General features: G+C 44.5%; 1 protein-coding gene across 1 annotated transcript in view; it reads left to right on the top strand.

Moving 5' to 3' along the window:
* The window catches only part of LOC103371592 (latrophilin-2), a 104696-nt gene extending 87664 nt beyond the window's left edge, over positions 1 to 17032 (top strand). The window contains exons 13-22 of the mRNA XM_008300964.1: positions 546 to 755; positions 1434 to 1654; positions 2295 to 2361; positions 6228 to 6319; positions 8360 to 8528; positions 8720 to 8848; positions 10126 to 10222; positions 12983 to 13111; positions 13730 to 13747; positions 15654 to 17032. Of these exons, the coding sequence (XP_008299186.1) occupies positions 546 to 755; positions 1434 to 1654; positions 2295 to 2361; positions 6228 to 6319; positions 8360 to 8528; positions 8720 to 8848; positions 10126 to 10222; positions 12983 to 13111; positions 13730 to 13747; positions 15654 to 16549 (2028 nt within the window). The 3' untranslated portion in view covers positions 16550 to 17032. The remainder of the gene's footprint in view (positions 1 to 545; positions 756 to 1433; positions 1655 to 2294; positions 2362 to 6227; positions 6320 to 8359; positions 8529 to 8719; positions 8849 to 10125; positions 10223 to 12982; positions 13112 to 13729; positions 13748 to 15653) is intronic.
* The last annotated feature ends 5377 nt before the right edge of the window (positions 17033 to 22409 follow it).

Raw genomic sequence — 22409 nt, forward strand, 5'->3', positions numbered from 1 at the left:
AAAAAAAAAACAAGGCGGCAAGGAATTAGATTGTTTCAGTCGGAGGGTATTTAGAGGCCTGGAGAGGTGAAAATATCAATTTTACATCTGTGGGAAGTGGGAATGAAAGAGGAGCCGGCGTGCCAGCCAATCGATTGCGAGGCTGGTGTTTTAGGGTGAAAAAGTTATGTAATGTTGCTTTAAGAGGAAAAAGAAAAATAGAGTCGGAACACAAGCGGTATAATTTTGTGTATAAAGAAAGATGTTTTTATGATTATTTTATGGCCCTAAATCTTCCCTCGGACGCACCGGATCCGTGCGCGGAGGTGCAGATGTGCTTTGTACACAAATAAAGTCTTCTGTCGGAGGAGACGCTGCTTAAACTTTAACCGCTCGGCGAGTCGATGCGGCAGAAATTAAAGAAGAGCTTTTGTGTGTTTCTCGTCACTCGAGGGGGAGCTTAGCACCTCTGACGAGATCATATAGTATTTTGCTCTTCCCCTTCCCTTCACAAACATCTCGTTATTCATCTTGTGTGTTTGTTGTTTTTTTTTTCCCCCGTCCAGGTCAACGGCGAAGTGCACGAGCTGCTGCTGACCGTCATCACTCGCGTCGGCATCGTGGTGTCCCTCGTCTGCCTCACCATCAGCATCTTCACCTTCTGCTTCTTCAGGGGCCTGCAGAGCGATCGCAACACCATCCACAAGAACCTGTGCATTAATCTCTTCATCGCAGAGTTAATATTCCTAATTGGTATCGATATGACGGAGCCCAGGGTAAGCTGGAACGATCTCGCCCTATCGATTCGGTTTTGATTCATTCCCTCTCGCTTTATCTCCTCCCCCACCCAAAACAAAAGACCCTCTCAGAGTGAAATGGATGAGACTTTAAGCGTTGTTTGTTTCTAACCTTCCCTGGTTTGTCCCTGACATGACATGAGTGGAGCAGCACCATTAATATAGATTACTAAGGGGACATGTCTTCCTCTTGACAGGTCTTTTTTCCTCCTTCAGTCGAAGCCGCAGTTGGCTGAGCTGCATCCAGACCATTTTTAACTTCTTCTTCTTCTCTCACCTGCATTTTCACTTCAATCTCTGGAAATACAAAAGCATTTTTTTATTTTTTTTTCCCCCCCCTCCTGCATACAGCTGGGAGTGAAAGCCTCCAAAAGCTGAGCCGTGTGATTAAATCTACTAACCTCACAATACAGGGCTGTATTTAAATTTCTACTCTGCTGATGGAAAGCCAAAGCGATGCACAGTCCGAACCCATGCGGTGAATGAATATTCATTACCGGTTTCACTGATATGTGTTCTCCTGAATGGAGCTTTTCAGCGGGTTTTAATAAAAGATGGAATATACGATATAAGATCTGTCTTGTTTAAATCATCTCTGACCTACAGGTAGATGTTTTATTCCTCCTCGATGGGCTAAATTCTGCTCCTCTCTCTCAGATCGGATGTGCCATCATCGCGGGGATCCTGCACTTCTTCTTCCTGGCCTCCTTCTCCTGGATGTGTCTCGAGGGCGTCCAGCTGTACCTCATGCTCGTGGAGGTCTTCGAGAGCGAATACTCCAGGAAGAAGTACTACTACGTGTCCGGGTACCTGTTCCCCGCCATCGTGGTCGGCGTCTCGGCCGCCATCGACTACAGGAGCTACGGCACCAAGAAAGCGTGAGTGCAGCTTCTGTTGTCCTTGGAAACGCAGAGCAGACGTCGCCGGATGCTGCCGTCGTCGTCCGCTGCGGCGGATTTGTTTTTTTGGAAAGGAAAATCTACTCATCATTTCTGCCAGCACCTTATGTGCATCCCCGGAGACGACACCAAAACATTTGAGCTCCTTTCGCGCGGGGATGGGCAGCTGTTCAATTTTTCATGTCATTTGAAAGTGGCTGACAGACTCAACACTGTGGTTTCAGGGGAGCACGCAGCTACATTAATGTCTCTCTGCTCAAAGACCCTCCTGTGACCTCTTGTTTGTAAATGCTTTCTTAAAGAGAGGAGCACGGCGCAGAAAAAACCTTTTACATAGATTAATGGCCACATCTCGGCGAAGGCTCGGCTATTAAGAGGGGCTACTTGGGGTCCTCTCTCTTGTTTTCTGTATTAATGTTCAACCTGCGAAAGCGCTCCGAGTTAAATATTGATAATAAAATAACAAGAGACTAAATTACACACTCAATATCATCAGCCCAAGTAACCAAAAATTAATTTCTTTCCATTAGTATTTGGCCGCAGGAGCGTGATATTGTTTTTTGTTTTTTTTTTGCAGCATGTGTTGCCTACAGCTGAAGTGTGTGTTTCTTTGTCATAGGTGCTGGCTAAGTGTGGATAATCATTTCATATGGAGTTTTATAGGACCTGTCACCTTTATCATCATGGTAAGCTGTTTTATTTTCCCTTTGAATGCTGAGACTGACAGAGTGAGGAAGGGACTGAGAGAAGGAGGGGAGATGAAAGAGATGCAGGAGGGAGATAAAGGCAGCGAGATGCTTGAACTGAAGGGGAAAGTCAGCAGGATGGGTTTTTTTTTTTTTTTTTGCTGCTCCAAGTCTCCTCGGTGATGACAGGTTAATTTTGCGCCAAAAGACAGATTTGGGAGGCATCCGACTAATCTCACCACCTGACAAGGATCGAGACTCGATAGTGTGCTTTAACCTCACATTTACACAACTTGCAGATGTCACCTAATGGCCTTCCAGTTTTCATGAGGAAGAAAAAAATAATAATAAAAAGTTGGCACACGTTGTCGGAGCTGGGTTTTTTTTTTTTTCCCTTCCTCTGCAGCCGCCTCCTTGTGTTTTCGTCTGGCTGCAGTAAATAGCAGATGACAGTGTCGGGGAGAAGAAAAGCAAAGGCACCTCTCTGTTTGGTCAAGGACCGTCAAGGGTGAAGGACATATAGCATATCATATTGACATATGTCCCATTGAGGCATGCAATTATTTACTGGTCATGACATTATTATCTCCCGCTCCATCAGAGAGGCTCAGAAGAATGAGACCGTAGGGAGCCTTACTTCCCAGCACGAGAGGTAGGGGGGGAAAAAAAAAAAGGAAATAGCAGGTGGTATTCCTCACATAGATCCTCTCTGCCTACAGCAACCACGTATCGCTTTGCCCTCGTGCCTCGCGCCGAGGAAGCTCTGCAAACTCGTGTGTGGCTGCTGCGCGGGGAGGATGGGTGGTATTTGTTCAGCGCTGTGTTCATTATCCAGCCTAATGGTTGGTACTGTATCTACAGACGCACTGACCTCTGTTGAACATCAAGCTGACACTGAAAATATACTAGAGAGAAGGGGGCCAGCCATGTCAAATTCCAGCGAGTCTGTGCACACTATTGGCAAGACTGCGAGGAGCTTTTCAAAGTAAAGATACAGCGCGGCTCTTTGTCCGGGTTGCTGGCGGGATAAATAAAAGACGAGTCGGCTCACTGGACTGCATTTCACAGTTTTTCTCAGACTTTGCCACTCGATGTAGCGTTTAAAGGTGGAAGTGCACGAGAAGACCTGACGAAGCCCCGCGTTGGACTGAAACGTCCTCTGAGTGAAAGCTGAAATGCCTGTTTCTTGTTTTCCATTGATTTTTTTTTTTTTTCTCGGCGTGCCCGCTCTGAATGTGCGAGAGCTTATAATTGAGGAAAAAGCTAACGTTGTATTAAAGCAAACATACATTTCTCCCCGTCTCAGCAAATGCTCCGTCAGCCACACAGGAATATGTTTCCTCTCCTTAAATTGGACCCTCATTGTTTTCCAGTCGAGTGTTGCTCTCATAATGATTTGCATGAAAAATACGTCTGCAGTGGAAATGATGATCAGGATCCCGGCGGTGATGACCGGAGAGATAGAATCATGACCCTGTGAGGAGCTAATGTATTGTAGCAGAGCTAATGTGTGACAGGAATGAGGTTTTCTTGCACCGGTTCGGGCTTCGCACGCCGCTGCTGTGATTCTGTGCAACAATTGACTCAAAAAGACAAAGTACTGTGGAAAGGGGGATCTCGGGGGAGCGTGCAGGAGCAAGGTTTGTCTACACCATCCGTGACCCTGGTTTCTCTACAAATTGGCTTTGTCCTTGTCAATGAGAGAGAGGGATAGAAGGCGAAAAGGCACATGAGCCAGAGGAGAAGCAGCGCTGCTTTCCTCGCGTCTTGTGTTTCTGCCAGGCAACACCGGTTTTTAACCCAGGGTGGTCGTGTTTTTTTGTAGTTTCTCCTGCTCTTCCTGCCGCTGCTTGTTTTCGCTCCTGGCTGGTTCTGAGGTAGGCATTTAGATCATGTTCGAAGGCAGAGGTTGCCCCGTCTCTGGGCACAAGAGGTATTAGCTCCATGAAAGGGGAACATGGAAGTAATGAGTGGTGGGGGGAGCCATTAGTATGCTTGAGATAGCTTCAACACAAGGCCTCTTGGATCATGACACGTCGCGAGCAGTTCTTATCATCTGGACAGCTCCATCTGCACCTTTAATATTTTATCCCCGGCAGTTCATTTGGAGTTCAGTGTGTACACACACAGTCCACTTCAGAAAAAAGCTTTCTCCTCAGTCCCAGTGTGGCGAGGTGCTTCTGCATGGCTTGCAGTGATGATTCAGAGACAGAGTGAAGGATAGAGGCGAGGCAGCTCCGCTCTAGCAGGAGGGATCCCCCGGGAAGGGCTGCGAAAGCATGTCGGTGGGGGAGGGAACATGTGCCATGCTGCTAGGTTACTTTAAAGTACTGTGTCCCTCTCCTCTGTCTCATTGGATCCATGTCACCACTCCAGGCTGTGTGAAAGGGTTTTTCAAAAGTCCTCGCCCTCCTGTCCCTGCCCCATCCCCCCACCTCCACCGTCTGACTCATGCAGGCGGCTGACAGAAATAATGGCTGATAGCGGCAAAACAAAACACAGTTTCAGTGCCGTCTGTGATATAAAAGAAGATTTTTTTTCTCTCTCTCTTCCTCTCCCAGTCTCTCTCTCCCCCTTTCTCTTTTTTTTTTTTTTGCAGTCGTGCCTTTCCTTCAGAGCCGGGCTCATTGTGAGCGGCTCCATGAGTTGATTGCATGTGGAGGGGTGATGTATTGATCACAGGCAGTCTTTTGATAGCAGTGTGCACCAGAACACTGAGAATTTCTGTGAAAGAGCGAATGGCTGTGGTCTGAGTCCAGCTCACAAAGGTCCCTGGTATTGGCAATTCGTCTCCATTTTTCTTGTGCCAGTGCTTTGGCATTCTAAAGATAACACCCAGATGCAGCGTCGGTGAGGCTCCCCTGAACAAAAGCTCGTCATTGTCGTTGCAAATGTGTTTATTTGGGTTGCTGGTTTTTTTTTTGGGGCCACTCATGTTCCACCGATACAGTAGCGTGCATATGTTTTTCTGCTTTATTTTGCTGTTTGTTTGATCCTTTGATATGCTCTATTGGAGGCACACATCTCAATTTTTCCTCCTCAGATATTCCTTGACATTATTTATACATGCCCGGCTTGCAGTACAAACACGGCGCGCTTCGTCTGCTGTGAGTGCATGTACATGCTGTGTCAGGGACTAGTTTGCCCCAGAATAAATGTTTTTGAAGTAAATTATTTGGAGAGGCTCCTTTTGCTTGGACCATTCAGCCTTTGTGCGTCTAAATCACGGTATTGATTTTTAAGGTAGCAAATAAAATGTGCTGAGAAACGTGGCTCATGGTATCCACTGTTTCAACCTGATGTGTGCCACCGGCTCCCTCAAGATTTAATACGTTAAAAAACAAGCAAGCATCTCCCGCTCCCCTTTCCGCATTTTCTCGTTTCATCCGGCCGGCCACACAAAAAAACAACACATACCATGTTTCCTGAAGCCTTTTGTAGCTGCTGGTAGCTTATAATATTTCACTATGTGCATAAAATGATATGCAGTTGTTTTGTACAACAAGAGCCTCTCTTATTTCTCCTGCTCCTTCTCATTCCCTTCCAGACTTACTGTGTGGCTGTTTCTTCTCCTTTTCTTTTTTTTTTTTTAACAGTGATGGATTTTAATGCATTTCCATGCTCTTATTGATATAGAATGACACTAAATTTGGCGCCAGTCGGCCCGTCTGAGACTAGCTGGAACGATAGATGTTTATTGGATTAGTCTGTGGACATGCACAGAGTTGAAGGCTCTCCTCTTTTAATACTTATAGACAAATTAACAGTTTTTTTTTTTTTTCTCTCCCTCCACCTCCTTCTCCGTCTGCTATGTCTTGAGTCATACATCTTCATGTATTAACACTGCCATTACTCTGTTTTGACAGCTCAATCTCATCTTCCTGGTGATCACAATGTACAAAATGGTGAAGCACTCCACCACCCTGAAACCAGACTCTAGCCGACTGGAGAATATAAAGTAAGTGAAGCATTTTCCTGCTTATCAGCGACTAACTCGGCTGTTTTCTTATCACTCTCCCCCTGGAAAAAAAAACAACTAATATTTTAACTTCTTCTTCTTCTCCCTTCAAGCCAAATCTCAGGGCCGCAATTAACATGTTTCCTTTTGTCGAGGATCTCACGGAGCGGATGGATTGTGACTATTTATGAATGATGCTTTCTGTTTTTTGGGAAGGTCTAACTGTCATGATGACTACAACACACAAGCTCTGGTTTTTGGTTTTTTTTTGTGCTGCTTTGTTGTTTTGCTCCAAAAACCACGAGCCGCAGAATTGCACTGGCATGACACACATCAGTCCAGCTTGGGCGGGGTGCGGCCCAACAGCTACCATGTGTGTTTGCCACTGGAACATGTCAAAACCTTTTTTTTTTTTTTATAGATCCCAGCTTCTAATCCCAGACAGAGAGAGAAAAAAAAATTCCAAACACAACCACCGTCTCTCTGAGTCACCTCAACGTTTAGTTCTGGGAAGGAGAGTTGTGATGTTTTTCACTAATTGTTTTTTCTGCATTTATATTGTGAGGATTTCAGAGCCGCCTCCTTTTTTGGGGGGGTTACAGCGCTGCAGTCCGATTGCACCATTATATTATTATGTGTTTCAACTTCCACCAGCCTGAGCAGCAGCAGCAGCTATTTTTTATCCGGTGTTTGTTATTTTTCATTTCTCCTTAATGAATGTGTGCACCACTACAGCGCTGTGGTCAAACCGCAATCAGGGAGAACAGTCAGAAAAGGGCTTATTTAGACTCCTTGGCTTATTTGAGATCGACTACTCCCTTATCAAGGAAGCCACAACAGAACGTGCTTTTTTTATTCTGCTGATTACACATTGTGCGCTAATAGCTGCTTCTTTGTGATCGTTTTCTTTGTGTTTAACGGTCATTGCATGTTGCATGTGAAGGCCAAGTTAACGCACAGCTTCTCCTTTCTTTCCTCCTCCCTCCATCACTCTCCTCTCCTCCTCTCTCTCTCTCTCTTTCTCTGTTCTGCGATCCACACCAGTAATTATCGCGTTTGTGACGGCTACTATAATACAGATTTGCCCGGGTAAGCTTCTACTATACGCACCTACAGATAATTTTTACCCACACAAACACCACCACCCACCCACGCACACAGTAGCACGAATGCTAATCCGACCACAGACGATGCGATCTGACCGAATGCTTTACACGGGAGTTTTTTATAATTGAATCATCCACGGCACAAAAACATACAAGTCCCACTTCTTGCTAGAGCCTTGATTTCATTGCCTCCCGTGGATCAAAGTTGAAGATATCTTTACTCGAATGCCGACTAACCCACGCCGTTCTAATCTAATTTGTGTTTCTCTCTTCCTGCCTATCATGCTCTCTAGCTATGAAGATAATAAACGGTTTATCAAGTAAGAACATGTTGCCCAGAAGTCCTCTCTTCAGCTTTTTTATTACACTTTATTCTCTCTCTACTCTCCTTTATTCTTTCTTTCCCTTCCTCGTTTTTCTCCTCCCTGTGTTTTTTTTTCCCCCCAAACCGCAGCTTCAAAGCTGCTCATCCATCGTCCTTGTGACTTCCACCGTGTCCATCATCTTGAGATCCAGTGTTGTTGTTGTTGTTGTTGTTATTGTTGTGTGTCTGAGCGTTGAACTGTGACCGCTGCTGGTGTCTGAAGGCTCCGCAGGACCTTCACACATGAAGCCGGCAGTTTTCCCTTGAACTCTTTTCCACGTCTGCCTCTGATAACACCCTCTCCAGATAAATATTTAGTAGATGATAGTGTTCATTGCTTTTTTTTCCCCCCTTTTGGTGCTATTTTTAAACACGCGTTTGCTTTTTTTATGCTGTTCTAACACGTAAAAAAGGTTATTTACAGAAAACCAGGTCACCGTATTGAATCCTCCTTGTCTGCCGAGAGTGTGTGTGTGTGTGTGTGGTCATTTTTTTCCTCCAGTGTTTCATATCCACCCCCGCCGGCCACCTGAATCACGCCGGATCCGTCCCTCTCCTTGTGTCTCTCAGGTCCTGGACCATGGGGGCGTTCGCTCTGCTGTGCCTGCTGGGTCTCACGTGGTCCTTCGGCCTCTTCTTCATCAGCGAGGCCTCCATCGTCATGGCGTACCTCTTCACCATATTCAACACCTTCCAAGGAATGTTTATCTTCATTTTCCACTGCCTTCTCCAGAAAAAAGTAAGTTTCTCCTCCCCCACACTGCTCTCCTCAAGGTGAATCTGTGCAGTCAAGGCCGAAGCCTCGACTCGCCGGATTCACAAAGCGCCACACGCTGATATAAAGAACAAACAGCGCTCGCTTCGTGATCTCGGCTAAGTCATATGTAAAGTCAACACTGTATGTAAACACCGGGCTGTTTGCTCGCGCAGGTCCGCAAAGAGTACAGCAAGTGCTTCCGACACACGTACTGCTGCGGAGGGCTGCCGACCGAGAGCTCGCACGGCTCTGCGAAGACGTCCACCACGCGGACCAGCGCCCGCTACTCCTCTGGTACACAGGTAGAGCGGCCACTTTACTCAGCGCCTCCCGCACCTCATCGCACAGAACATTTAGAGCAGGGATCCACCAACTCTGGTCCTCGTGAGCTCCTGTCCTGCAGGTTTCTGTACTGCAACACACCTGACGCAGTTGGTTAGCACTGTCGCCTCGCAGCAAGAAGGTCGCCAGTTCGCGTCCCGGTGGGGCCACTGGATGGTTACCTGTCCAGGTGAACCTGCCTTCACCCTGAGTCAGCTGGGATAGACTCCAGCAACCCTAGTGAGGATTAAGCAGTGTATAGATAATAGATGGATGGATGTTTCTGCATAGAGTTTGCATGTTCTCCCCGTGCAGTGTGGGTTCTCTCCGGGTTCTTCCTCCCACGCAGTCCAAAAACATGTTGAGGTTAACTGGTGATTCTAAATTGTCCGTAGGTGTGAATGTGAGTGTGCTTGGTTGTCTGTCTCTAAGTGTGGCCCTGTGATAGACTGGTTACCTGTCCAGGTGGACCTGCCTTCGCCCTGGGATAGACTCCAGCGACCCTAATGAGGATTAAGTGGTGTATAGATAATGATGGATGGAGCACACCTGACTCACATTAATGGAGCTTGTTGTCAAGTTCTACACAAGTCTGTTAATGATGCATTCATGTGAGTGTCGCAGTACGAAAACGTCTTAAAGGACAGTAGCTCACGAGGACCAGAGTTGGAGATCCCCGATTTAGACCAGTTGCTCAGGAGAATGTGCTTTCATCGTGTAAGTATTCCACGTTAACCAAAAAAAAAAAATGCACATTCTGCATTTTAGCTTCAGAGGTAGATCAAGAGACACAAACATTATTCCACATTTTTACAAGCAGCATCTGCTGTACTGCATGAGTACCTTTCTTCTGTTCTGCCCCCTTTAGCACTTGCTTTTATCCTTTTTCTCACTAACGTCATGTGCATGGGAAAAGAAAAAAAACAGTATTGCACCGTTTAAAGAGCATCGCAGGCACATTTTACTGCGGGGAGAGACGAAATTGCAGAAAACATACGTATTTGGCTTTATCCCTTTCTTATTAAAGGCTAACAGACCTGAGGAGACGACAGCTCCAGATGTAGCGTGCTTATAGAGAAGCACTTAGACCTCCAGCCTTATTCAAAAAAGAAGAGATGTCGTAACCCGAAGTTGTTCCAAAGCACATAAAAAGCAGAGACTCTGCCCTCGCCGAGCGATGCAGATGCAGAATAAGTTTATCTGAAAGGTGAGCGGGCTTGTTTAGAGTCCTAATGACTGTCCCTTGTTGACCTGACAGAGTCGTATCAGGAGAATGTGGAATGACACCGTAAGAAAGCAATCTGAGTCCTCCTTTATCTCAGGTGACATCAACAGCACCTCCACCCTTAACCAAGGTCAGTTCACACCTCATTTCTCTCCACATGCACACCTATGCACACGTTTCATCATCCGGCTAAAAATACCTCCTTCCAGTTCCAATGATCTCACAGGGTCCCAGTCTGGTAATCGTAATAAATGCCTTCAGCTTGAAAAGACAGAGCAAAAAAAAAAAAAAGATTTAGTCCTTTAGTGCAGCCTCCCTGTTCTGCCAGCAAAGGATTACAAAAATCCGTCCTCAAATACTCCGTGCGCTGTCATTCTGGCCGCTAACGTCAGCCTCAAATTGGAGCAAGGCTGGAAGAACGTTTTTTTATTTAAGTGCTGCCTGTCCAAAGTTCATACCCAGGCTCAGGGGAAGCAGAGACAAACCTAAAAACACGGAAAGGGGAGTTTTATTTTCAGAAAATCTTAGCATGCTTCAAGAGGCCATTTGTTGCCTGGCATCTAAGGTGACCTCTGTTACTTTACAGGAGGATTTATGAGCGAGGGAGGGAGGGGGAAGAAAAAAAAAAAAACTGTCATTTATTATTTAGCTTGAGCACAAATATGATGATGAGAAGATGATGTTCAACTCTGGCTGACCTGCAGCGCTTAGTGTGTTGTTGGGCTTTCTGCTGCCTCTGAAATGGCTTTCCAAGCATGCGAGGGGGGGAAAGAGGGTTTTTACACCGAGGTAGCTTAACTTCCCTCCTCTCCTCTGACTCCTGTCGCTGCTGCTCTCTGCCTGGTCTTTCCCTTTTGTTGCTATCACTTCACCACGAGGTAAAACATCACACCGAGGGCCTCGAAGTACATTTTGACTCGCTCAGGAACAACGTTTTGGTTTTTTTTTTGTTGTTGTTCTTGTCTTTATGTTAATGTAAAGGTTGGGTATTGATCACTCCGGGGTGCAGTAGCCCAGTTACCCCGGAGAGGCAGCGCTCTGAAGGAGGCCTCTGTCTCCTGGAAGCGCTTCGCTGTCATTAAAAACGTCCCCGGAGACTTCTCGACATGACAGATGGCATTTAACACAGGTGATAAACGGCAGGTCCTTAAAACGCACCGAGAGCTGGAGTGAAGAATGAGAGAAAGATGAGATTTGGAGGAAAATGGATAAATTTGAGTCTGAATTTTTTTTTTTTTTAATTATGTGAAAACTTTGAGGAATTGGAGTGAATTTATATTTGCAGTTGATTTAAACTGTGATTATTTTTTTACATTTTTTTTTTGCAGAAATACAACTTGCTAGTTCTGATAAACTTATGAAATGATAAACAGGTGATAGATGACAGTGGAAGCACCTCAGATCCTTGAAACACTCAAAAAAAAAAAGTGAGAGAAAGATGAGATTTGGAGGAAAATGGCAAAATTTGAGTCAGAATTTTTTATGTAAAAAAAAAAAAATTATTTGCAGTTGATTCAAACCATGAAACATTTGAAGTTTTTGTTTGTTTGTTTTTTTGCTGAATTTTCCAGTTCTGATAAACTTATGAAATGACATTAAAATAATCAGCACAGTGGACACAGACTGGAAACACCTCAAATCCTTTAATACGCTGAGAGATGAAGTTTTCAAGGAAAATTTATAAATTTGAGTCAAAATATAAACTTGAAAGGATCGAGGTGAATATTTATGTGCAGCCGTTTTAAACTGTGAAGCATTTGGATTCTTGCAGAAATACATATTAGTATTTATGAAAAACACTGACGTCATTACACTAATGAACACTGAGCGGAAACACCTCAGATCAGTGAATACGCTCCAAGCTGAGGTACAGAAATGAGACGACGAGCTTTTGGGTGAAAATGGGTAAATCTGAGTCGGAATATAAATTTTAATGTGAGAACTTGGAGCGATTGGGAATAAATTTAAATCTGCAGCTGTTTGAAACTGTGAAATATTTGCTTTTTTGCAGAAATGCAACTTTCTATTTGTAATAAACTAATGACAAACACTGATGTCGTTACAATAATGAGCAGAAACACCTCAGAGTCGTTAATTAGAGCTGAAGTAGAAAATGAGAGGAAGGTGAGATTTGGAGGAAAACGGCTAAATTTGAATCGGAATAGAGAAACTTTATGGAAACACTTTCAAGAATTGGAGATCATTTATATTTGCAGTTGATTCAAACTGTGAAACATTTAGGGTTTTTTTTTTCAGAAATGCAACTTGCTAGTTCTGAAAAACTTACAGTGGAAGTACCTCAGATCCTTAAAACACACTGAGAGTGAAGTTAAAAATGAGAGGAAGGTGAGATTTGGAGGAAAACTGCTAAATTTGAGTCGGAATATACATTTCAGATGTGAAAACTTGGAGGGATTGGGCATAAATTTATATGTTCAGCTGTTTTAAACTGTGAAATATTTGGATTCTTGCAGAAATACAACCTGCTTTGTGTGATAAACTAATGAAAAACCCTGATGTCGTTACAATAATGTGGAAATAGATCCCTAAAACACTGCAAGCTGAGGTACAGGAAAGAGCTGAAGATGAGCTTTTGGATGAAAATTTGATGTGAGAATTTGGAAGGATTGAGGATAAATTTATATTTGAACTTTTGCAGCTGCGATTTTTCAACGTATATAAAAAGCGCTGATGGCTCTGCAGCAATAAGCCCAGTAGGCTGAGAACTGGTTGGTAATTAAAAGGTTATTAAAGACAAATGCAACACACAGAAACGAGCTGAAGGTTCTGCAGAACGCCTCAAAAGACAAAACTGACTGAATATTTTTCCTCATTTCTTTTTTCTTCTTCGATGACTCTCATCTGTTCCTCTTCTGTCTCGCCACTCCAGGAATGACCGGGAACTATCTACTAACAAATCCTCTTCTGCGACCACAAGGCACTAACAACCCTTATAACACCTTGCTGGCTGAGACAGTCGTATGTAATACCCCCACGGCTCCAGTGTTTAACTCGCCAGGTGTGCTTCCTTGATTCTTTCACCTGCACTTTCTGCTTTTTCAGTCTCTTCAGTTGAACACACGGCAGGCCAGACGAAAAGCAGGACGCTCTGCAGTATCGCCTTTTCCTTCTCAATCACTGTCTCCCCAAACTGAGCGTGTGCGAAAGTACGCACATGTTTTTTCATGCAGGACAGAGATGTCTGCGGCCTCTGTGTTCTCATATTCCTCTTATCCAAACTCTGAACGGGACAGAATGATTAAGATGGGAAAGAGATACTACATGTTCTGCCCGGAGATAATGTAAACAGCGGTGCAGACCTGAAGCTCCAGTATAAACTGCATGCTTATTAAGATTAATTCTCCCGAGTTTATCGGCTCGTTTGTTACTTTTTTTGTGTGTTTTAGAGGGAGCTCGTCTGCTAGAAACTTTTGCTAACCCGCAAGCCAATCCTGCCATGCGTCTGTGTGTGTGTGTGTGTATATTTGTACATGTGTTAAACGAGGATATCTCTGTCGCACATGACCTGTGGACATATATCACACTGTAGAGACTGTCTGTGATGTGCTCTCCTACTCTGAAACTGAAATGGCATCTTCTGTCATGTTTTGTGCTTCTCCCCTGTGCTTCCCTCTAGTGACCTACAGAGAGACAAGTATGGGAGTAAAACTTAACTTTGCCTATCAAATGTAAATTTTTTTCAGCATGCCTATTTTAAAAAAAACAAAAAACAAAAAAAAAACAACCAACCCAAAACCCCGGCACAATCACTGGTTTACTTTTAGGCCATTAACACACACTCAGTGAGCAAGTGGTTCACAAAATTACCTCCAAATTCTGCTCTGATCGGAAAATTTTTCAAGATTTAATCACACGTTTCTCTGCTTTTCTCTCTTCTGCTTAATTTGTGATTTTGAACCGGCCAAAAAAAAAAAGAAAGTGTTGCTTTTTTTTTTCTTCTTCTTCTTCTGGCAGAAAGGATCATTTACCAGAAAGGTTTCTTTTCCTTTTCTTTTATATTCTGTTCTCCCCAAACGCCCGTCCTCATGTGGCACTCAGCAGGCTCAGTGTCCAGTAGTATTCCCCTCACACCTTCCCAGACAACAGCTGTCTGGACACTAAATTGCCTCCTAGCAGGCGTAAACACATGGATGTCATGGCAGCAGCTGTTCACTCCTTTACTATGCTTTTTTTTTTTTTTTTGGGCCATTTTTCCCTAATTCCCCCTCAAAAAAACTGCACCGGGACGTTGCTGTAAATCACCGTCTCCATTTGTTATTCTACGAGGAGGCTACGATAGCCACGCCAGAGCACATTTTTTCCTTTATCTCCTCGCTCAATCACGGCATAACTAATATTTATCCTTCCCGCCGCTGCTTTCCGTGACCTCCATGCTTTGAGAAATTCCTAACATGACTGCGCGTGACCTCTGCGGCGGCCGTGTGTGGTTTTTTTTTTTTTCTTTCTTCTCGAGCCGTTCTGCTAGCGACCGAGGTCTCGCCGGGAAGCGTTACTGTGACGGATGCCAAGTGCCGAGCTGCGGGCGAGCTCTGACCTTTTGCCAGCTTTGGGTACACAAGCTGCCAACTAATGGACAGCAAGTGTACCAACACAAACTCCCCCTCCCCTCCAAAATTAAAAAAAAAAAACACAAAGAGAAAAACCGACAACAAAAGTCGCTGTTGGCATTTAATTCATAAAAAAAAGAAAAAGTAAAAGCGGTTTAATGCTTGTTTGTTTCATTTGCTGAACCCTTGCTCTCGCTAAGTTGCAGTTAAGACCTTTACTTTACATTTTGTTGTTCTTTTGAGTGATTCTTCATGTTACAATAAATCATTTTACTTTCTTTTGTACATCAGCTGCTCTTAGACCAGATAGCCTGAGCAGACAGACATGATGTGAGTTGTCTAAAGTGAGTCTTTTCACCTGCTGTGTGTGGTGATGGTGGAGTGCTGCTTGTGGGCTCCCCTTGTAGTGAGAACAAAGATGGCTGTCCCATGTTGATACATGACTACTTTCCCTTTTCTGTGCGTGTCATCATTTTCCCATCTCTGTCCTTTTTTTTTTTTTTTTTTGCTTTTCCTTCAGCACATCCAACCTATTAGTTGCTAGAGAACCTCTCAGTGTCGTAGCTTGCCCGTTTGTGGCTTCATACGTGTGGACATCTACTTTTTGCCCGGTGTGTTGTGATGGTGGTTCCTGTTTCAGTTTGTTTCTTTAATGTTGTTTGGGATCTTTTTCATTGCTTTTTGTCACCTTTTGTGGCAGATTGAAACGCACAATTCCCTGCTTATTTTGAAGCGAAAAGAAAAAAAAAGGGAAAGTCAAAATGTATATGTGAGAAAGTAAAATGATTTCTCATGGCGGATAGTGCATGCCTCTGTATTGTTTGTTAAGGGTTGTGCCTAACTAACAGATTTACGGCATGGCTTAATTTTTTGACCTGAGTTTTCGATGTGAAACTGCATCCTAAACAGCATTAAACCCGTGTCTCTCTCTCTCTCGTGGTTTTTCCGCTGTTGACTAATGGAAGACCCCCTCACGTTTTCCTCTCTTTGCAGGGCACTCACTGAACAATGCGGTGAGGGATACAAGTGCAATGGATACTCTACCGCTAAATGGTAACTTTAATAATAGCTACTCGCTCCGCAACGGGGACTTTGGCGACAGTGTGCAGGTAGTAGACTGCGGCCTCAGTCTGGACGATGCTGCCTTCGAGAAAATGATAATCTCCGAGCTAGTACACAACAACCTGCGTGCCTGTAACAAAAGCCACCAACAGCAACAGCAGCAGCACCACAGTTTACACCACCCGCCCCACCACCACCACCACCACCACCAGCAGCAGCAGCAGCAGCAGCAGCCGCCGCAGTACCACCACCACCACCACACGGAGCGGGCTCCGCCCAAGGTGACGGTGGTCGGCGGCGGCGGCGGCGGCGGCAGCAGCAGCGAAGACGACGCCATCGTAGCCGACGCTTCGTCTTTGGTCCACGTGGGCGACGCGGTGGGCCTCGAGCTGCACCATCAGCAGGAGCTGGAGGCGCCGCTCATCCCCCAGCGGACTCACTCGCTTCTGTACGCGCCCCAGAAGAAGGTGAGGACCGACGGGGGCGTCGAAACCCTCGTCAGCCAGCTGACGCCCACCAACCCCGATGAAAGTCTGCAGTCCCCCAACAGAGACTCCTTGTACACTAGTATGCCCAACCTGAGAGACTCTCCGTTGCCCGAGAGCAGCCCGGACGTTGTGGAGGACCTGTCTCCGTCAAAGAGGAGCGACAACGAGGACGTTTACTACAAGAGCATGCCTAACTTAGGGGCTGGCCACCAGCTGCAGGCCTATTACCAGATAGGCCGAGGGAGCAGCGACGGCTACATTATCCCCATCACTAAAGACGGCTGCATCCCCGAAGGCGACGTACGAGAAGGACAGATGCAGTTAGTGACAAGCCTTTAAATGTATTTAAATCATCCCCCAGACGTCCTCCTGCAGCCCCGACCTCCTGGAGGACACGCCAGCGAGGGGAGGGGAAGTGTTTGTATTATTTTTGAAGGGAGCCCAGCCGCCCCGTCATGTACACTCCCCCCATCTGCATCGCCATCTCCTCCTTCCTCCTTCCCCCCCTCCACCCGCCACAAACATGCCACTCTTCCTGCCCTCCCTGCAGACCGATAGACTCGGAGCACAGCGACGGCAAAGTTTTAAAGGAGACTGTACATAGAAATGCAGAGTCAGATTTCAATTTTAAGAGACAAGCCAACTATGTATTTAAATGTGCTGCTGCTGTTGAATAATTGAGAAATTTAAGGTACGAAAATAAAATGAGAAAAAAAAAAAAAAAAGGCAAAAAAAAATACAAAAAAATAAATAAATACAAAAACATTACTGGCTACATCCAATCAGCAATTTTCCCAGTCAAAAGGTTGTACATACACTCCCCCCAACATCCTAGTTGAAGCCTGTTTTTTTTTATTGTGAACAAATCGAACACCCGCCGACCAGGACACGGACACGTTTGTAAAAAATGTTCCTGCTCAGACTGTTAGAGAAGGAATATAAAGGTCCTGGTCGCTCTCCATCACCATGAAGTTTGGATTGTATAACCACTAGCAATCAAGCCCCTGGCCTTATATTTTCTCAACTGTACCTTGAACTGTTGTCAAGGCAAATGGCTAAAATATATATTTTGTTGTATTGCTAGTGTAAAATAAGAAATTCATGGGAAACCATAAATATGAAGAAACCTTTTAATTGCAAAATTTAACGTTTGAGAGACTATTGTGTAGAAGTTGCACATATGTTATACGGTGTGTTTATGGTTCCGACACTTCATTCATGGTAGTACGGCTTATTAAAAAGAAAGAAAGGAAGGAGTCAACGAATTACAAAGATGCATTATCACATTTTCCACTTGTGAACAGTGTTTTGTTTTTTTTCTTTTTCTTTTCGTTTGAGTTTCATCGATATCGCCCATCGTTTATTGCCAAAGTGGCATTACTTTAGTAGAACGGGAACGCAACAACCCAGTTAAGGTGATTTATGCATTGCACAGTTTTTTTGTGTGATTCTGATTGAGCTAGACCTTTTTAAAGAAAAACAAAACAGTCACGGCAGAGCGACGGGCAAGAGCAACCGAAAAAACAGACTTTTGACAATAAAGTTTCTATCATAAATGTAGTTCTTCCGCTTGGGTTTGGATATTTTATTTATTAAAAATCTTTCCAAAAAAAAAATAATAACGAAATACAAAAAAAAAAAAAAAAAAGTCAACGGGAAATGTGTGAATATTTTCCAGCACTGGTATACATGCTGTACTGTAGCTCATGTTTTTTATGTAAACATGTTACCAAGGGGCTCATCACTTAAGACTGATGTAAAGTTCAACACTTGTTTAACGAATACAATAAATGTGAGATTTTTTGTCAAATGCCAGTTGCTTTTTAATGGTTTGTGTTTTTGGTACTATTTGAGGAAAAACAAAAAAAAAACAAAAAAAAAAACAGGTTTATTGATTTTGCTATGGACAAAATAGACTTTTGACTCAGGTTATAAGTAAGTCCCGAGCACCTTGAACGGCAAATTGGTGAATTTTCATTTTCTTTTCTCTCTCTTTTTATGTTCATTTTTTGTTTTTGTTCTGCTATTTTTCTTCAATCGCTGCAGAGTAGAGACAGCTCATTCCACCGTGTGTGTGTTAGAGAAGCCAAATCTTTCCATGTGATTCAAAGATGAGAAACTCAGGTAGGAAAAATTGCATTGTAAATGTTCCTCTGTGTGGTTGTAACACTAATAAAGGTTCAAAAGAGAAAAAAAAAAAAAAACTCAAACACTGGTTCCAAAGCATTGTCCACTTAGTATATTATTGAACGAGCGCCGGATCGGGCGCCATTAAAGGGCTGCAGCCCCGTCTTGTAGTAAGACGTTGGCTCTAATGCTGTGTGGGAGTGGAAATGTGTCCACAGACCTAACAAGGGGTCAATGTTACACTTGGCTGCGGTTCTAGAAATATATTATACATAATATGTCCGGGTATGACACATATTTGCTCTAATTAATGTCTACTGCTGCTGCTGCGGCCGCCGCCGCCGAAGCCCACAGTCAGTTCCCGTACGGTTTATGCCTCAGGTAATGCTAATTTATGAAGCATTTTAATATAACACCAGTTGAGGCAGAGTGACAGCTCTCAGCAGGGGTTGCTGGAAATTGCACTGTTTACCATTTGGCATTGAAGGAAATGACTCAGAACTTAGCAAAAAAAAAAAAAAAAAATAGGAATGCACTTTATGTCAGTGCACATAATGCTGTGTGGGCTGCGTGTTGTTTTGACTTTTCCAACAATTATGTGACATTTTGTGCAATTATCCGAGGCTCCAAATTGTCATAGAAGAATTATGTTCTTTTTTTTTTTTTTCGTTACATGATCTCTTGTACAGACCCCTTGAATGTCAGTTTGGAAGCTGGCGTTGGGGTGATTGTTGACTGTTGAAATGGCAGACGCGTAACAACACGCATAATAATGAGTGGAGGGAGGGGGGAAAAAATCGTATTGATTTCTGTGCTGCATTGTAAAACGTGCGGCAGCGTTTCATCCGTGTTAAATAAAGTGAGCGACAATCCGTGCTAAGCTACACGAGGAAAACGCTTGTGCAGAATAAACGTCTCACACTTACAGCAAAAAGTTATTCTAACCTGCGAGCATGTTTGGGTTCACTCCTCTCGGCAGCTTCTTGAAGGAAAACAGAACTCCGCAGCGCAGGTACAAACTGTAAAATAAAGTCAGAATTCTACATTTCAGTGGCGTCACCAGTCGCTCGCCATTAAAAACGCGGCCGAGCAAATAATTGCCAGCGCTCTCCTCGCCCCGCCGCCTAACTGCAGTTTGTTTATTCTGCCACGGTGACCTTAGAAGCGGATAAACTTTGCGGGTAAGCAGGTTTATTTTGGTTATTAGGAGCAGGGAAACATGATCTCGGACTGTCTGAATGTGGACTCGGCAGCCTCTGGCTTTGCGTGTGGCCTCCTCGCCGTGCGAGAGCCCGGCTAATTCCTCGTCTTTTGCTCAGGGAGAGACTCGCCCTTTGTCAAACATTGATTCAGAAGTAGGCCAGGAGCTGAGGGGCTGAGAGCTCGGTTCCTCCCACAGAGGAGCGAGCGAGCTGGCCCCTGGAAACCCAGGCAGAGAATACTGTCAGCAGAATGGGAGTGAAAAGCGCTCAAGATGGATGTGTTATTGACTAAACAGAGGCATGAGACTAATGTGCGACCAAACACGGGTAGCTGTGATTGTCAAGTCAGAGATAATTTTCAGGATCTAAGGATTTCTGTAGGATATGATGCAATTGCATGAAAGAGATTTTCGCGGTGATGAAAGATTTTTATGTGTTTTTTTTCCCCCCCCCCCGCCGCCGCCTCCCAAATCCCAGAATGCAATGAAGGTCTCCCACATGCCGGGGAGACGGAGAACAACGGAGCTTCTGCTAAGTGCACTCGGTATTCTGGTCACAGACAGATTAAACAAACATTTAATTAACTCATCATCTGTTTAAGATCAACTGTGACGATCCTCATCAACTTAAATAAGAATTCCGCGCTTCTTTAATTCACGCCGCTTTAGTCGTACATCGCCGCACGAACAAACAAACTCGAGTGTCTCTGTGTGTTTTGTAAACCTCAACCCAAAGAACGTAGTGTTTCCCTCAGAAGCAGAGCAGACGACGGCTGCAAGTGTATTTGTTGAAAGTTCAGTTTAAGAAGTTCCTTTTCTAACCCGGGGGGGATTTCTCTGAGGTTATCGATAGCTGCTGCTGCTGCTGCTGCTGTAGCTACTGCAGCGGTAACTCCTGTGAACGGAAAACACTGCCAATTATAGATGCCATCAACGTGGATGAAAGCGATTGTGTACAAGCAAAGGAAAACCTCTGAAGCCACAAACAGTAACTGGCAGCGCAAAAGTAACTTCCCAAACTCTTGAAGTCAAAGAGGACCCTTTAACTACTTACTCTTTTCTTCCCCCAGCCTCTTTTGTCCTGTCCCCAACTTCAAATGTGCAGATTTGCGGCCCATGGGCGACTTAGATCCGGTCCCGTCGAGGTGAAAAATCCAATTAACCTGCAGCTCCAGCTGCCTACGTTATAATCCCCTCCCATAATTATGAAATTACTAGATGCAGGATTTCAAATGAAAAAAGGATGAGAGCGACTGACTTAGAAAAAAAAGATGAAATAAACCGTTCGCTGCCAGTATACAGAGTTCCCATTTACCTCAAGGAGGAACAGCTAATTCTTAGGACTGAATTTGAAGGTGAGACCCGCAGAAGCCCTTGTAATCAGAATAAGAAATATCCCAACAAAAACACGAGGGTGGGAGGATCCCACACTGGCCTTTGAGATTACTGGATAGACTCCCGCATGTTCTGCGTTTAGACTTCTGGAGTGACTCGAAATGCATCCGAGTCTCACTGAGGTTCACTGAAACGCATCACTCTGCCGCTGCTGCTACGTGTTTACCTCCCAAGGACTTTGAGAATCAAAACCCGAGATGAAATAAGAAACAAAAAACATGCTTCAGCTTCCTCCTGCCTCGTTCAGGATCTATAGAAGAGCTGCGGCGGTCAGACACAGTATGTTGGCAACGTGTGATGTTTCCTCGCTGCACACAAACCCAACGTGTTATATTCTCATCTAATTAGAAGTAATTATAGACTCCAGCCTCGCATAAGTAGCGAGAAAAATAACGTGTGAAAAAGAACAGTCGTCGCACGGTCACGCGTTCACCAGCAGATCCGGTCCGTCCACCTCGTTTAGAACCACCGATTCCTCCTCCGCTGCCGACGCCAAACGCCGAAATCGCTCCGGAAGGCCGACACATGTTCATCAAAGCGAGGTGGCGATGATGCAAGCGATTGTTCTGTTTTGTAGAAACAGAAACTACTCAAATAATTTCACAGATCTGAGCCGCTCCGCATTCATTTTTCATCAAATGGTTTGACTTTATTTATGCAGCAGTTCACCGACAACAAAAGAACGGAGGTGACGCACAACGGAAAGGCAAAGAAAAGAGGAAAACACAAACGCACAGTGGGAGAAAAATGAGACCACTATTACTGCTTCTAATAATAATATTAATAACAGTCTTATTCTGTCCTTGATGCAGTTTGTCAGGAATATTTGTGACTCATGCATGCGGCTGAATAAATAGCATAACACAATTTTCTTACATAATAGTCGGCGTTATGGCATTGTTCCCCAGTAATCAGGGACGATGTATTCCTCAACGTCTTGTGCTCGGGTCCTTCACTGCACAGAGCCTCCATCTCATCAGTAAATCTAATATTCATCTGATAAACTCATTGGCACTCGCCGGAGGGAAGCCTCGAGCAATAACTACAGGATCTCCTGCTGTGTACAAGCTTCTGCAGGCCAATGATAACTCCCACTCACTAGACACCTACTGTATGCTGAGTCTCATGCAAAAAATAATCCATTACAGCGCCGCGTTCACACAGCAGCGGCGTCCCTATTCATCATTTGGCAAGAAGAGAAGGAACATGCGCCGACTTAATGGCCGCTCACCGACCCTATTTGTTTCTAAAGGATACTTAAGAAGCAAACAGTGTAGGTGGGACGGCTGCTGCCGTCTTTACGCTCAGGGGACCGCTGGTATCGTAATAACGCCACATATGAGAAAACGCGCTTTACCAGAACTTGTAAATTGGAAATCTCGGATATCTAAACAAAACCCATCACATCAAAAGTTTGTTCCTCGAGTTGCAGAGTCGGTTGGAGGCTGGATGGATGGATGAGGCGTCGACTTATAT

This window comes from Stegastes partitus, unplaced genomic scaffold (assembly GCF_000690725.1).
Source record: "Stegastes partitus isolate 25-593 unplaced genomic scaffold, Stegastes_partitus-1.0.2 Scaffold1614, whole genome shotgun sequence".
Taxonomy (NCBI): Eukaryota; Metazoa; Chordata; class Actinopteri; family Pomacentridae; genus Stegastes; species Stegastes partitus.